We start from the raw sequence: 16,657 nt of genomic DNA on the forward strand, positions 1-16,657 counted from the left end.
AAGATTCTTGATTACTAGCAAGATAGAGCAACGTAATTCGTTACTATGGGAGCAAAATGGGACAGTTCTGGTCTGAAATGTTGTCATTTTTAATAGCCCACATTTCACAATATGCTGTGCAAATAAAGGCCTAGTCGTGATCGACTAATGTTGTTGCGCTGCATTGCCTCTAAGTGTCGCCAACTGACGATACACATTGGAAATGTGCGTACGCCACACATATAGTTGCCATGGAGAAACCCAGGAGGAACGCACACTCACGCTCATTTACTCTTGATACAGCCGACCGTGAGCATGAAAGATGGCGTACGCAACATTTTTGTGCGTACACAAGCTTTGTACATGAGGCCCCAGGTCTTCTTAATTAATAGTATTATACAATTCCCCTTTCACATATAAGGCTGCTTATATCATGTATTGATGAAGATCTATTGACAAATAACAAACTAGTAGAATTAATAGGCCAAGTTATTAGATAAGGAGCCAAAACCTCTCCCCCAAGTAGGCTACTTGTCAATTTTGAGATTTTGGTTTGATCATTTTTTTTTGACTACCCTCTGTTTGCATCTGTAGACTACATTCCTCCTGAACGCACAAAACAAGCTTATCTATTTATTTAAATTTAAGATTATCGGGGGAAATTCTGTAAGTAATGAAGTCCCATGATGATATATTCAAGGTTTTGTGAATATACCTGTGGACCTAACACATTCAGCCATTTGAAACAGAAGAACAAACCAGAATAGGCCTGTTTAGTAAGCAGGATTTGATGGCCGCATTCCTACACTTATAAAATGCAATTCAATGCAGAAGTAATCCAAGCATTCAGAATACGTTACTCAGATTGAGTAAAGTAACAGAATAAGTTACAAATTCCATTTTTGGGCATGTATTCTGTAACGGAATACGTTTTGAAAGTATCCTTCCCAACACTGACCGTTTCAAAACAGTAATTTTATTCCAACTGAGGCATAACTCAACTAACAATGAGTGCATTGGTGCGTCCTCTCTCCTGTGTGAATGCGCTGATGTTCTCCAGTATGTATTCGTTGGTGAACTTTGAGATGTCCCGCTTGACTGAAACTCTTGCCACACCGACTGCATTTATACGGTCTCTCTCCGGTGTGTACTCGCTGGTGTTTAGTGAGAGCTCCCTTTTCAATAAAACTCTTGCCACACTGAGTGCATTTATATGGCCTCTCTCCAGTATGTATTCGTTGGTGATCTTTGAGATGTCCTACTCGACTGAAACTCTTGCCACACTGAGTGCATTTATACGGCCTCTCTCCAGTATGCATTCGTTGGTGATCTTTGAGATTTCCTACTTGACTGAAACTCTTGCCACACTGAGTGCATTTATATGGCCTCTCTCTGGTGTGTACTCGCTGGTGTCTTTTGAGATGTCCCTGCACATTGAAGTCCTTGCCACACTGAGTGCATTTGTACGGCCTCTCTCCTGTATGTATTTGCTGGTGAACTTTGAGATGTCCTACTACACTGAAACTTTTGCAACACTGAGTGCATTTATACGGCCTCTCTCCAGTATGCATTCGTTGGTGAACTTTGAGATTTCCTACTACACTGAAACTTTTGCAACACTGAGTGCATTTATACGGCCTCTCTCCTGTATGTATTCGCTGGTGAACTTTGAGATTTCCTACTTGACTGAAACTTTTGCCACACCGACTGCATTTATACGGCCTCTCTCCAGTATGCATTCGTTGGTGAACTTTGAGATTTCCTACTACACTGAAACTTTTGCAACACTGAGTGCATTTATACGGCCTCTCTCCTGTATGTATTCGCTGGTGAACTTTGAGATTTCCTACTTGACTGAAACTTTTGCCGCACAGTTTACAGCAGTGTAGCTTCTCTCTTGTGTGAGTGTAATTACACAACTTGAGCTGGGAGCTGTGTTTACGCAGAGGACGGGACAATCTTCCAGACTCCTTCGGCTCTTTTTGCAGGGTCCAGCTGGACGTGGGACTCTCTGAAGGGGCCATGGAGGATGAGGTGCATAGTCCTCTCGGTTTCACTGGGAAAACACAACACATGAAATAGGCCATGAAATAGATCCATACCAGGGTTTTCATGGTTTCCTTTTCTCATGCTGGTCCGATGTCCAGATATATATCTGAAGATGTACTAGTCATGTTTTAATAAACGTCTGTCATAAATGGAATGGAAAATGGAATAAATAATTCATAAATGGAATGGAAATGGAACCAAATGTGTGTACACGTCTGTACTTACCTATGTTTACAAATAAATTAAGTCCTCAAATCAATGTGACTGTGTGACCCACTAATTATAGTGGATGGAATCCACTATCTTGATATCTCCTGGCTTCTTCTTTTTACCAATTCTTTTTACCTTTTCAAAAATGAATGCGGCTATAATCGCTTAACGTACAGACTTGTTGAAATAACCGTTGTGTAGGTCTGGAATTGGCCAAGAGTAATCTTTTTAGATTTTTTGAAAAGTTTATACTTTTTGAGAAATGGGGGATTAAAATGTTTTATCTCTATGACATCACAAAGGGGGCTCATTTAGAAGGGTCGTAAAGTAATCAGGTGTGGGTCCACCTGCAACGTCAGCTTCTAAGCATACAATCTGGCGCTCCCTAAACTACACATCCTATGACTAATCGCTTTCGACCACACTGCTTTCAAGCATATCTCAATTCTTTTCAAGAAAGTTTACATTCTTGGCGTCTGCTTCATCCAACAAACTATGACGAAACGGACATTTTTCTACCACACCCAAAGTAAGTTACAATAAACTTGTGTTTTTTATTCGAATGGATTGTGTGAAATCTGTTTTTAACGACTTGGCTAGTTAATCAAGTAAGCAACCAAGCTGGCTTTACCCGTCATCGATTAGCAACAAACTCATAGCTGCTACGTATAGAGAGGACGTTAAGTTTAACTCTAGCTAGTTTGATAAGATTGGTATTACGTCGAGTAAGTTCATAACTTGATTAAGCGATAACCGAGGATTTAGTAGGAAGTCAGGTATGTTTCTAGGTTCGCAGTTGTGTGCAGTGGTGGCGGTAGTGTTAGCAGCTAAGCAATAATTAGCTTCACACTCAAATTGTCAGCCACCTTTCCTAGCGATAGCTGGCCTGACAAGGGAAATGGCCTTCTATGGCAGTCACTGGCAGAAACTTAGCCTTCGTTTTGAACTACATTTGTATGAGTGGTAGGTTGTGGTGTAAAATTACTTGATTGTAGGCTTATTCTATTTTCAGAAAATAGCATAATTCGCACAAAGTGAACCACCACTTTTGATATAGACTAACAATGAAGTGAAATGTTTCTTTTTTGAATTATCTTACGCCTCTTCTGCTGTTCTCCATCTCTGTTCTTCTCTGTCCCATGCTGTCCTGTCCTGCAGCAGTCCACCAACTTCACGGACACCCTGCATAACTGGACCAGATGCAGGGGGTCTGCAAGGGACAGGGTGGATGAGGCAGCTTCAGAGCTGAACACTGGAGCCAAGTGGGATTCATCCTCCTCTTCCTAACACACACAGAAGGAGAAAAAGAGGTAACTTGAGCGAGTTGGTTAAATGCAGCGCTTTACTGTTAGCATTAGGTTGTCTGATAACTGGCCGATAACTCATCCTAAATAAATACTTCAAAGACATGTACCGTATTCATCTTACATACAGTACCCTCCAGAATTATTGCCACCCCATGCTAAAATCTGGTATAAAAAATAATCTGTTGGAAAAAGGAAAATATCATAAAGAAATAAATATTTTTAACAAAAACACATTGCTCACAATTATTGGCACCCCTGCTTATAATACCTTCTTAAGCCTCCCTTTTCCAATTAAACAGCTTGTAATATTCACCTATGACACCCCATAGAGTTGGAGAATACAAAGCAAGAGATTTAAGACTGTTGGTCTTTACAAAATCTCCCGAGATCGTCCAGATTCCTAGGTCCACACTTGTGCATTCTCCTCTTTGACTCACCCCACTGTTTTTCTGTGGAGTTTAAATCAGGGGACTGAGATGGCAATGGCCGAAGCTTGATTTTGCGTTCAGTAAACCATATTTGTTTTGATCTGGACGTTTGTTGTGGTTCATTGACCTGATATATGATCCAATCATGACCAACGTTTAGTATCTTGGCAGAGATTGACAGATTTCCTTTAAAAAAGGTTTTTCATGTTGTTTGTGATACCAGGCACCTTAATTATATTCCCAAGGCCTTTGGGAATAAAAACAGCCCCACAATAGCACAGCCTCTCCACCATAATTCTCATTAAGTATGGGGTTCTTTTCAGTAAAGTCATTCTTCTATGTACGCCAAACACACCTAAAGTGTACCTAGCCAAAGAGCGCAGTTTTCATGTCATCTGACAATAGACCACACTTCCAGACAAAGTCACTGTACCATTCGGTAACTCCTGCCGTTTACATTGGTAATTAAATGACTGGACAGGCGTTTACCTAGCATGCCCTCTAAATAAGCTATTAGCAGTGAGGTCACTTTTGAAGATTGTTTGGGGGACTTGGTGACCCCAAGATGACACCTTTGTCTGTAACTCTCCAATAGTGGTCCTTATGGAATTTTTTGCCTATCTTACCATCCTCCATACTGTACGTGGGGGCGAGATAACCATGGGTCTTTGTCCAAGCATGTTTGTTACATTTCCAGTTGATTAGAACCTACTTGATTCCAGTTGATTAGAACTGTAAATATAGGCATTTTCAACAAAGTACCTTGTTTTTATAGACATTCACTGACTTACAAATGTCAACACACTTTCTTTTTATTTAAATTTAGTGTATTCTCTTGTCTTTCTGATGTTGAAAAATGAGAAGAGGATTTAGCCTCTGTGTCACTTTATTTTCATACCTTAGTGAAAAACAAAGTAATGAACTACCTCTGAAAGTTCACAGACACTCTGATTAATTTAACAAAGTTAAAATTAGATAGGGAAATGCTTCTGTTAGGTTTTGTATGTATGATTTTCTAGGGGTGCCAATAAATGTGAGCAACGTGTTTTCGTTAAAAGTATTTATTTATTTTTTCTCAGAATAAGTTTTCTTCCCTTCAAGGGTGGATTTTTCCTTGATGTTTTTGTTGTGAGAGTACAATGAATCATCAAAAGATTATTTTTTATGCCTGTTTTTAGTCAATATTACCAAAGGTACCAATAATTCTGGAGGGTACTGTAAATACCTCAAATATAGCCGAGCTTGTATCTCTACACTAGTGGCGCCGGCAGGCGTAATCCTGTACGCACTGTGCGTACAATTTTTCACAGCTTTATTTGTGAAATCATTCAATATTAGCCTACAACAATAAAAAAAAAACTTGTGTGATAACTAGCCTATAGTTATTGACTCATGTGCAATCTGAATATTGGCATTATTCCGAATAAAACCGGAATACGATGTGCATGGAAATCATAGACTATAAAATATGAAAATGTAGCATTGTCATGATAACGATTGGCCTGTGGCGGTTTTCGGGCGTGGCTTTGGATGGGTCAATTCTGGCGCTTAAAAACACAAAGTTCCATTCATTCATAGGATATAGCCTAAATCATTCAGTCATTAAAGAAAAAAACAGCAGCAGCTTAATATTTTTCAGGCGTTTAACCGTAATGTTAAAAGACGTAGCTACTGTTCTTAGCAGTGATGCTGACACTGACAGCAGTGAGAGATTGTCCTCTACGGTTACGGTCTAGGCCTACACATGTTTAAAATGTTGAATTGTTTGCTTTCCTCTGTAGGCTTATTTAAAAAAAATAAAGCACTGTTTGGAACAGGGATTCAGTTAATGCGTAGAACAGAGGTTCTCAACCTTTTTGGGGCTAAGGCACGTCATGACGAGTCTGGTTGGTGCGGGTGTTAAAAAGTCCTTGACTGTGCATAGGCCTATCATCTAAAAGTTTGGGACAACCAAAACAGCAGTGAAATGTATTTAGAGTGTTGTGAGCAAATCCTTATTGTTAGTAGGTTAACATAACTGTGTTTTTTCTGCGTGTGGTGCATACTATGGAATACAACCCTAGCGGCGCCCCTGCTCTACACTATCTGCCACATTGCCGATTGTGGAGAACTAACTCCTGTCATGCCCAACACTATACAACTCCTCCAACTTCGATCAACACTACACAATGGAATGTTCTAATTTTGGAGCAGGCAAATTCAGCCAAGTTCACAAGTTCAGTTACAAGTTCATGCATCAGAATGCCTTGTGTCACTTCACAGAGTTTTAGCTTGATGTAGTTCTTGCCTTAAAGGCACATTGTGCAAGATTTTAATCTTTACGAAGCCAATTTGATGGTAAACTAACTTGTAATAGGCAAATTGTTCACCTAGCATAGCTATACAGCATAGACGTAGCGAGTCCCTACCGAGAAAACCAACCATGCGGCACCCAACAAATCTCGGAAGAATCGTGAAACATTACCTTGTCAGTAGATCTAGCTCATTGGAGATAGTTTTTGCCTGTTGCTAATCCTTCACCTCCACAACAAAAGCATTTGCATTGTGTATAGGGGATAAGTCACAAGAAGTTTACTATTTACAATAGCAGAGTAACATATAAATACATCGCGACTCTAGAGGGAGCTCTACACTTGCCAAAAATACCTAAACCTGTGTATTGTACCTTTTACTCATTTGATTTTACTGTAATATTAGTATGAGTTTGGCAAATTAAATAAAGATGTGATTTTAACAGTGGATAACTATACTAGACATTACAAACATCATAGACTTTCACCACTGTACCTGGACCTGTTCAGTTTTGATGTCTTCAGCTGAAGAGACAGGGTATTCTGCTCTGAGGACGGATTCTTCTACTGCAGACACAAACAAAGAAGACACTTAGTGTGAACAGACTACGCTTCCTTTTTGACAAAAATAGTTGGCCTGGGCGGTTTTTTTATTTGAAAAATAACTCACAGCAAAAAAAAAAAAAACAGTTAAGGGAGTTTTTACTGCCATAATGTGCAATAATAATGAGTTAATGGTAGCTAACATGCTAGTTTTTGAAACCACTGTAATAAAGACACGTGCTGGCCAGAAAATTTGGGACAGGTCCAGTCTATCTACACAAATGAATATGATGATACATTTTAACTCTGACGTCATATTAGTCATATGTGTGTGTGTGTGTGTGTCTGTCTGTCTGTCTGTCTGTGTGTGTGTGTGTGTATGCATTTGTGTGTTGTGTATGTGTGTTGCTCTTTTCACCTATGCTCTCCTTGCCAGAGCCTCTCCGCTCCCCATATCCACTTTCACCATCTTCTTCTTTAACTGCAAGGACCAGACCACCACACGGCTCCTGCTGAGTCTGAGAAGTAAACAAAACCATCAGAGTGTGTGTGCGCGTGTGATTGTGTGTGTGCCAAGCAAGCTGACACATATCCATGTGTTTGACATGATGTGTATATGTAACAAACACCGTACCTGGAACAGCTCTGATCTGGGGTCAGTTATCTCTAACGTTACTGCAAAAGCAGAAAAAAAGGAAACGTATTCACATTTAATCCTCCAGCATAATAGAGTACAATTGTGTTGCACTCAGTGGATATTCAACACAGGACATTAGTGTGTGTGTTGTGTGTGTGTGATGTGTGTGTATGTGGGTGTGTCTGTGTGTGTGTGTGTGTGTCTGCTTACCAGACTGACTGGACTCTCTATGGCCATAATCCTCCTCCTCCTCTTCCTCAGCCTCTTCTTCTTTAATGCAAGAGACTGGAGCCTCAAACAGCTTCTGACCCTCAGGAGAGACCATCTGACTCTGAACACGAGACGAGTACGAGACAAGCCCATCAAAATTGAGTGTTAATAGGTGAACATGATGAGTCCGAAACAAGCCCATCAAAATTGAGTGTTAATAGGTGAACATGAGGCGACTATGAGACAAGCCCATCAAAATTGAGTGTTAATAGGTGAACACGAGACGAGTACGAGACAAACCCATCAAATTGAGTGTTAATAGGTGAACATGATGAGTCCGAGACAAGCCCATCAAAATTGAGTGTTAATAGGTGAACATGATGAGTCCGAGACAAGCCCATCAAAATTGAGTGTTAATAGGTGAACACGAGACGAGTCCGAGACAAGCCCATCAAAATTGAGTGTTAATAGGTGAACACGAGACGAGTATGAGACAAGCCCATCAAAATTGAGTGTTAATAGGTAAACACGAGACGAGTACGAGACAAGCCCATCAAAATTGAGTGTTAATAGGTGAACACGAGATGAGTCTGAGACAAGCCCATCAAAATTGAGTGTTAATAGGTGTGAGTGAGCGGGTGGTTAAACGTACACTATGCAATATTTTCACCTTAAAGGATAATTCCAGTATTTAGTACTTTGAGTCCCTTTTCTGGTTTGTTTTGGATGAACAGCTGAGAGTGGTGGAAACCGAAATTTTGACAATGGGTCCTGTCTCGACTTTCTGACTCGTTTTGAATCGCCTTTGACTGTTTCAGAGTGCCTGGCTATGGGCATGCACAAACATGTCCTTAAAACAACCCTTAACGACTACCACAACGTTGCTGAATGTATGTTCAGGCATGAAAACGGGTCAGGGGTGAAAAAGGGGAGAAGGGCGCGCAAAGAGGGAAATGGCCATTTCATAGCAAAACAAGCGCGAGTGACATTGTTGCCAATAGTGCATAGCTTCCATGGAGTATGAAGTTGCCTAAAACCAGAGATTTATAAAGAAAACAAACTACAAAATGACTAATTTTTCTAAAAAAAATACCTTTATTTCTTGTTTTTGGCTTGGGCCAAAGTGTGAAGGGGCCCGCTTGCTCTGTTTGGCAACATGCTTCAGTCTGGCCCTCCTCTCCTCCTCAGTAATCTACATGAGTGACTTTTCTTCTTTCTTTCTTTCTTTCTTTCTTTCTGGCTGAAGATTTCATAGGCCTAAAGGACACTTCATTGTAGACTATTAGAATAAGTCTGAATAAGATAAGTCTGAATATTTGTTGGACCAAACCAGGTAATAAATAAACTTGTGTAGGGTAGGCTTTAATTTGTAAAATTGGTTTGAAATGTTTTAACCTTCAGCCTTGGCTACATACAGATTGTGGCATTGTGCTAGTGTGTTTAACCAACCAATAAAGTTGTGTGAACAGTGTTCACATGTTAAACTGTACCCTGTAGACACAGGACAGTGATCTGAATAGGTTACTGAACGTTTCTGAACTCGACAAAACGCACCAGCCCAGTTTAGGAGCTTTTAATTCAACTATTTAGTTATTCACATTTTTTTGTCCCCTTGCTATAGGCGACTGATACAGTATGCCTATTTGCTTCACCTTTTGTCGATCTAGATGGCTCAAACTTCACGTATTCTTCATCAAATGAACTCGTTATGTCTATATTTCTGTCCAATATCGCTAACTTTAACAACAGCCTATGCTACGTTGCCAATCTCAACGTCTTTTTCTGACAGAAGTTGAAAGTTTCAACTAGCCCACCTGTGACATCAATTAAGCATCTCTCCTCGCCGGGCTCACATTCCAGCTGACATTTCAGACGCATCTATCTGCAGTCACACAGACATAGAGGCTATTCCAGCGCTATTCGCGATGCGTCCGCGGCAAAAATTAGCTTCCACTGTTTAATAGGCTAAATGCATAGGGGCTGCATTCACATATTCCTTGCTGGATCAGACAAGTTTGTAATGGGGCTCTGACAACGCATCAAGATGCGTTCCCGTCTGCGCATAGTTTGTAAACTCAGTTGTAACTTAATAGCCTACCCCCCCCCAACCCCACAATATTTTCTCATCAGATCTGCGCGAACCACTTAAGTCCCCCATTTTGGATTCAAAATGGCGAATTTCGCCGAAAGGTGAGGAGTTTTCATGCCTGTATGCTATTTCAGGTTAGTTTGCAACAATGTACACGTTTAACCAAAGTCCTTAGCTGCTACCAAGCTAGCGAAGATCACTAGCCATTCCCATTCACTTTCAGTTTACTGTGCTAACGTTAGCTAACTAGCTCAGTTAACAGGCAAAATTAAATGATTTATTCCATGTCCGAAAGTGTGTTTCATTGGCATCACACACAAGCAATGACAAAAGAAAACAGTTAATGTTTTGACACACCTATTTAAGAGTCCGGGACTAGGGCCGTCATCTAGGTAGATTTGCAACGAGATGAGCTGCGACTAGATATGGTAACGTTAAATGCTTTGCGACGGCTGGCAACGACGTGCGCCATTTAATTTACACAGCCGCAACTCCTTCTGCCACGGTTTCGTCTCGATGCGGATCTTTGGTGTGAATTGGGTGTTATGTTTTTGATGTGCAACGGCTACCGTAGTTGTATTAGGTTGCAATATAATCCCTAAACACTAGATGGGAGAAGTTCTTACACATGGGACCTTTAAGTTCAGTTGAAAAGGACTTGTCATATTGAGAAATATGCACCAGTGCATGAGCAAAATGTAGCCTAGGCCTTCAACACATTTTAATGAAGTGCATAAAGTGCGTGGCGGGCCGTAGTTTGCCCACCTCTGTTGTAGATCATAGCTATACCTGAAGTGCTTTGAGGATCATTTAATTCCATGTCTATTGAGTCAACTAAAAAGTAAAAAATGGGCCTTTCAGCCAATCAGGATTTTTTTTTTTTTTTTTTTTAAATGTGTCATTCACAGCTGTGTTGCTGTTATCTGTTGTGCTATAGTTCTCTCTCTGACCTCAGCAGGAGGACCAGGCAGAAGCCCACTAGGAAGTGTCTGTGCTGGGAAATGTTGGTGGTCTGTGCCAGTCTGAGGACAAGAAAGGGTCATGAATAGAAAGCAGCCAAAGAGAATCGTTGATAACAGCACAAGTTAGCGGCACACCATGAACGCAAATTAAAAAAAAAATAACATGTTATGGTCCATAATCTCATCGCGATTAACATGTGATTAACACTGACAGCAAGTGTGTGTGTGTGTCTGTGTGTGTGTGTGTGTATGTGCTTGTTAATGTGTGTGTGTGTGTTAGTATACTATGTGCACGTTTGTGTATGTGTGTGTGTACCTTAACCTGGAGTTGCCTCTCAACACCCTGCAGCCATTCTTGCCCTTCCTGCAACACCCTGTAGGAGTCAGAAGAGATCAAAGGCTACATAAGTTATATACTAGATGTACCACATAGCGTTACAAAATATGACTGCCACTCAGCTCTCCACGTTCTCTCTGCAAAAATAAATCACGCATGTCAATATGTCTCCATCCCTTTTGTTGGTATGTGTGTTTCTGCTGTTGTGGGTATGTGTGCTTCTGTGTTTGTCTATGTTAACTTATGAGTGTGTGTGTCTTTGTGTGTGTGTGTGTGTGTTTGCTGTTGTGGGTATGTGTGCTTCTGTGTTTGTCTATGTTAACTTATGAGTGTGTGTGTGTGTGTGTGTGTGTGTGTGTGTGTGTGTGTGTTTGCTGTTGTGGGTATGTGTGCTTCTGTCTTTGTCTATGTTAACTTATGAGTGTGTGTGTGTTTGTGTGTTTGCTGTTGTGGGTATGTGTGCTTCTGTGTTTGTCTATGTTAACTTATGAGTGTGTGTGTGTTTGTGTGTGTGTGTTTGCTGTTGTGGGTATGTGTGCTTCTGTGTTTGTCTATGTTAACTTATGAGTGTGTGTGTGTGTGTGTGTGTTTGCTGTTGTGGGTATGTGTGCTTCTGTGTTTGTCTATGTTAACTTATGAGTGTGTGTGTGTTTGTGTGTGTGCTATGTCCATGTGTGTGGAAGTCATGAATAACGGCAGTCATAAAACCCCCCCACCATCTCTCTCTCTCTCTCTCTCACTGTACCTCTCTTTACGCTGCTGTGTCTGAAGCTGCTGACACAAGTCCCTCAGTTCATTCCTCAGTAAAACCACAGTCTGTAAACACACACACACAAAGACTGCTGAAATCTCCCAACAGATAAATACAGTCATTTGTCATGTGGACAGTGAGCTACCTAAGTAACACACGCCTCCCGCCTTAACTAAGTTGTCCAAAAATAAATAAATCAATAATAATTGTATCTTTTGTTGCAGAGCTAAGTGCAACTTTTAAGAGTATAGAAGTAGGCTACTTTAAACAGGCTATTATACCTGCATAATGTTTGCGGTCATGAATAAATAATCAGAAATGCATCATTCTTTTCTTTTTATATCAGTAGTTTTTAGATCACATAATAATTTATCTACTGTCCTGTCCTGTCAATGCACACTTACAATGCATGCAATTAGTAATTGGGGCAATTCCCCAGCAGTGGCGTTTTCTCCTGGAGGCCAAGGGAAGCCAGGCTTCCCCTACCTCATCCGACAATCGCTGTTATTGTAAATAAAACAATTTGTTCCATCATTTTACAGTTTTGTTCATTCTTGCTGTGCTGCCATCTCCCGTTTTCATGTAGTGTTTTGCAATGAGTGAAATTGTATTTAGTGAATGTGGTGACTGAATCACCTCAATTCGCCTTATTCACCAGGCGGCCATTACAAGGCTGAGGGGTACACTTGCCATTACACCTCAGTCCAGCAGATGGTGGTGGTAATGCACTCCGTTTGCAAACTGACAAAAAAAAAAAAACTTCACTGAAGAAGAAGAACAGGCCAGTGAACCCTTCTTTTTCGGTGAGCTTTTTTTTGGCAGTTTGCAAATGGAGTGCATTACCACCACCATCTGCTGGACTGAGGTGTAATCGCAAGTGTACCCCTCAGCCTCGTAATGGCCGCCGGGTGAATAAGGGGAATTCCTCATACACACACACACCTGGTTGGCTTGTGTAAGGGAGTGGTCTTTTTCCTCCAGGCGTTTCTGTAGTTCATCAATCTTCGCCTGCAGCTGGCAGTTTGACTCTGCCAGTTCTGTTAGACTCCGCCCAGTCTCCACATCCTTCTCCTCCAGACGACGGATCAATACACAAAGCTCCCGGTTTCGACCTACTGCATGCTGCACACACACACACACACACACTAATTAACATTCTGAAGAATTGCCCAGAGGGGTATTCCATCATCCTCACTAATGAAGGCGGCGCCTAACAGAAATAGCTTGGCTTGAACTAGCGTAGACTTTCACTTGGGGCTGAAGCCGTTCCATTCACTGAAGTTAGCTGCATCTTGCGTTCGTTTATTCAAGCGAGGCTTAGGTCAGCTTCATGTCTGCTCGTGCATGAGGTAGAAAAGTAGACCAAAACAGTAGATTGACGAAAATAGGATATGTCATAAAATTAAGGCAATACTAGATGATTTCTGTTTGATTTACAAGCTTCATCTACAGGATTTCCATCGAAGTCATCAAATTGAAGATCAAGAGAAAAAAAATGAGATGGTTGCCTACATAAATTGGAGAATAATGAAAACATAAATTTAAACAACAATGATCATGGTTTGAAATCAATTGTGAGTTTGATTGTCTTCACTCTTTTGCGTGTGTGTGTGTGTGTGTGTGTGTGTCTTACCTGCAATACTTGAGTGATAAACTGAGTTGCCTTCTCCAGGTCAATACAGGCTTGCTTGTGACTCATCATATCAACATGCTGCTGCTGACCACTTTCATCCATGATCTACACAGAGGACACAACAGCACTTCATGTACGGTCCATCAACTGACAACCATGCCAATAAGTAGACGTCCACACAAACTTGCCTAAAATGTTAAAATATAATTTTCCATGAAGAGGAGACTAGGCCTATAGTAGCCTATAAGGGCCAAACATGAAGAAAAAAATAAATATTTTGTCATGACAAGATTAAACATTAAATTTGAAATGCTCCTAACTGCTCCACAGCACACGGTGTTTCTGGGCTAAAAAAAAAAAAAAACGAGGATTTCCTTGTTGCTAAACCCGATTTTGAAAAAGTCAATTTCACCAAATCCTCTATACAAGGTATTTTGTTGCTGACTGACTGTCCAGACTCACTGGCAGCTACTGTCTCCAAACTAGTTTTGATGGACAAATCTAGAATAAAGACGAAAGGTCGTATGTGATATAATTTTGGAAATTTCAACTTTAATCTCAACAGTCAAATCTGGACCATCAAGATAAAAGTCGACATGCTATTTCAACTTAATTGTCGAAATTTTGAGTTTAATGTCGACATGTCAAGATTAATTATTATATCATAATAGATAGTCAGTCATAGGTGACTCAATCAGGAATGGAAGTCGATTAAAAACCAAGAGGAGGAGGTTAACTTTAACTTAATGACAAAATCGACACCCCCTTCCCCCTGTAAAATTGGCTGTATCTTGGAAAGTATTCTTGTCTCCTGGGTAACAAAGGTACACCTGGTATTTTTTTCAGAATTTTTTTAGACCTAAGTGCGTGGGCCCTGGTTGAATTGACGTGGAATGACCCAGATGTAGTATGTTGCCTGGGAGGCCGTAGAATGTGTGTTGTGATTTTGGAAGCACTAGGCTCAATGAGAGTGAAGCTATTGAATTGTATCCCCGATAAAAATATATTATAAATAGGGTGAGTCAGTTTTTCAATAATTAGGAGGTGTAGTACATTGCTAGGGAGGCCCTAGCTGGGTGTTGTGATTTTGGAAGCACTAGGGTCAATAATAGTGAAGCTATTTTAAAATGTATCTTTGTAGGCCTATTCACTATCGGTTTTGCACTTTGTAGACGGTCCCTAGACGCTGGAAGCAGAATGCTCAAGGGACGCATTTTATTTATCCACATATGCTATACGGTGCTTTCGGATAAAAACCGGGTTGTAGCTTGTTGTCTACCTTACTACGGTTAGATATAGCTGTATATTATGTCATGAATGTAAAACGCGAATCTTGCAAATCTGCCAATTTCTGTCTAACCGTTTCTAAAAGTAAAAAAAAACGGTGCTCTGTGTTTCGCCGGTTTACTCATGGTGATGTCTTTCAACTTCAACTTTAAGTTTGCCGTCAACGCACAACTCTAGGTTGAACCAGAGAATGTCTAATAAGGGGAGAACTGCCACTCTCGGAAAACTTCCGGTTTCTGAACTGGTTGCAGTTCCTTCTGTGGTTCCACATGAGGGCGCTCGTCCACGAGTGCAGAATGCATGGAGGTCTATGGAGCTGTACCCCTCAAAATCCACTTTTCTCGGGATATAATTTTTTTTCAAGTAATTTGAATATTGTATTCGAAAGGGGAGGCAAAGAAAATACACTTGGTTGAGTATTATATTTTTTAAAGTCACTTAATTGTTCTAAAAAGCCTTTCAAACGTGTCAATGACGTCACTCATTAGCACAATGCTAGCGTGTTATGGGCAACAACGACCCAAACTGTAAGAAATCAAAAGGACATAAGTACTCGTTCATTCAACTTTTGACCTATAACCCATGTTGAAGTTATACAAACTACAATCAAATCTGAGATTTGTCAACGACAATCAGGTGAAAGAGACAAATTTAGCCGTCTAGCTCCATTGACTCCCATTCATTCTGCACTCATGGCGATCGCCCCCAGTGGAAATATGGTGGAACTGCAACCAAAATTCGGTACAATGGGACTTAATACGGAGTGGCAAGGCTCTCCGTAGACGGGCTCTGGTTGAACTAATTGGTAACCGGTGTTTTGGAACCGACAACTCAGTTTTAGTCGCCACAGGTTCAGACAACTCGGAGGTTAGCTTTTATCTCTAGGTTTGTTAAATCTGGAGCAAGGGCGTAGGTTTGGTCTGAGCTTTGGTGGGGACACTCCCCCCCCAAAAAAAATAAATAATAATAATAGGCTAATAATAATATATGATGCGTGCCTGACTTTAACTTTGTATGATGCATTACCTACTGATGCATATGCAGTAAAACATTTAGTCAAAACACCATGTCAAATGTACCTGTACCCATACAGAAAAATCAAGGGAAAAAATATATTCACATATATGCAGCTACATCCAGCTTATATTTAAATAGATGGGTACAATATATTTAATACATATATAGTACAAGAATGTATATATGCAAGTATATGTGGGACCCAGCAATGTAACAGATATGTGGATATCGTACATGAACATATATGGTGAATATATTCAATTAACTTATTTGCACACAGGCAGTGATGGGTGGGGTTTACAAAAAACCTTCAACTTCAAAATACGTCACTACCAACGTACTCTAAGGTCGTTGGAATAACGGTTAAAATGTTTGCAGCTTTTTCACTACATATAATAAGCATAACTAACAGCTACTACTAGTCCAAATGTAAAACATTTGCTCTAAGTGGATTGGCGGGGAGTATGAGGGCAAAACCAGTATTTTGCCGACTGACTGCATTAGTAGACCTAACATTAATGAGGAAGACTTTTTCAACGGCTCTGGATGGGACAACATCTTGCTATAAACAAACGTTATGTGGTGGAGGGGAGGAAGGCTCTTGGCCGGTTTTCGAGGCCATGGTGGTCAAAATTGCTGGTAAGTAGATCTTCATTGTATGCTGAATTGCTTTCATATAACATTTGCATAAGTTAATGTCCGAATTAACAATGGTATTATTGGTGGAAGCTGGAAGCTAACCTTTGCTACTTTCTGTAACATTAACGTTAGCACTAGCATAAATTAGCCAGCGCTAGCTTTATTTTTTTACACCTGAAAGGGGTTTGAAAAATAAATTCACTGAGAAACGTTTGGATAATTAATGAAAACGACTTGTAATGACAGTGAAATACCAATTTAACCTGTCTCCCAGTCATATTTGGTAGT

The 16,657-nt window shown here is 40.4% G+C and overlaps 1 protein-coding gene across 1 annotated transcript; it reads right to left on the reverse strand.

The window, feature by feature from the left end:
* Nucleotides 1-939: 939 nt before the first annotated feature.
* Nucleotides 940-12,806, reverse strand: LOC143099237 (uncharacterized). The gene is made up of 9 exons (XM_076262335.1): nucleotides 12,736-12,806; nucleotides 11,788-11,858; nucleotides 11,022-11,079; nucleotides 7,655-7,775; nucleotides 7,442-7,482; nucleotides 7,226-7,325; nucleotides 6,761-6,831; nucleotides 3,338-3,521; nucleotides 940-2,035 (listed from the first exon to the last, which is right to left on the reverse strand). Exons 4-9 carry the CDS (start codon nucleotides 7,767-7,769, stop codon nucleotides 981-983), a joined length of 1,566 nt encoding a protein of 521 aa, XP_076118450.1. The 5' UTR covers nucleotides 7,770-7,775; nucleotides 11,022-11,079; nucleotides 11,788-11,858; nucleotides 12,736-12,806; the 3' UTR covers nucleotides 940-980.
* Nucleotides 12,807-16,657: the final 3,851 nt, after the last annotated feature.

Source organism: Alosa pseudoharengus, unplaced genomic scaffold (genome assembly GCF_046254945.1).
Source record: "Alosa pseudoharengus isolate Yale_2024_CS ecotype anadromous, Long Island Sound unplaced genomic scaffold, YU_APseudo_1.1 YU_APseudo_1.1_scf_25, whole genome shotgun sequence".
Classification (NCBI taxonomy): Eukaryota; Metazoa; Chordata; class Actinopteri; order Clupeiformes; family Clupeidae; genus Alosa; species Alosa pseudoharengus.

What these genes read in the sequence shown, in the direction of transcription:
- LOC143099237 (XM_076262335.1), bottom strand. Translation starts at nt 7,769, where the DNA reads ATGGTCTCTCCTGAGGGTCAGAAGCTGTTTGAGGCTCCAGTCTCTTGC. An exon ending in CCAGATCAGAGCTGTTCCAG is followed by an intron (nt 7,326 to 7,441) that starts GTACGGTGTTTG and finishes TTTACTTCTCAG; the next exon opens with ACTCAGCAGGAGCCGTGTGG. An exon ending in TGGAGAACAGCAGAAGAGGC is followed by an intron (nt 2,036 to 3,337) that starts GTAAGATAATTC and finishes GTGTTTTCCCAG; the next exon opens with TGAAACCGAGAGGACTATGC.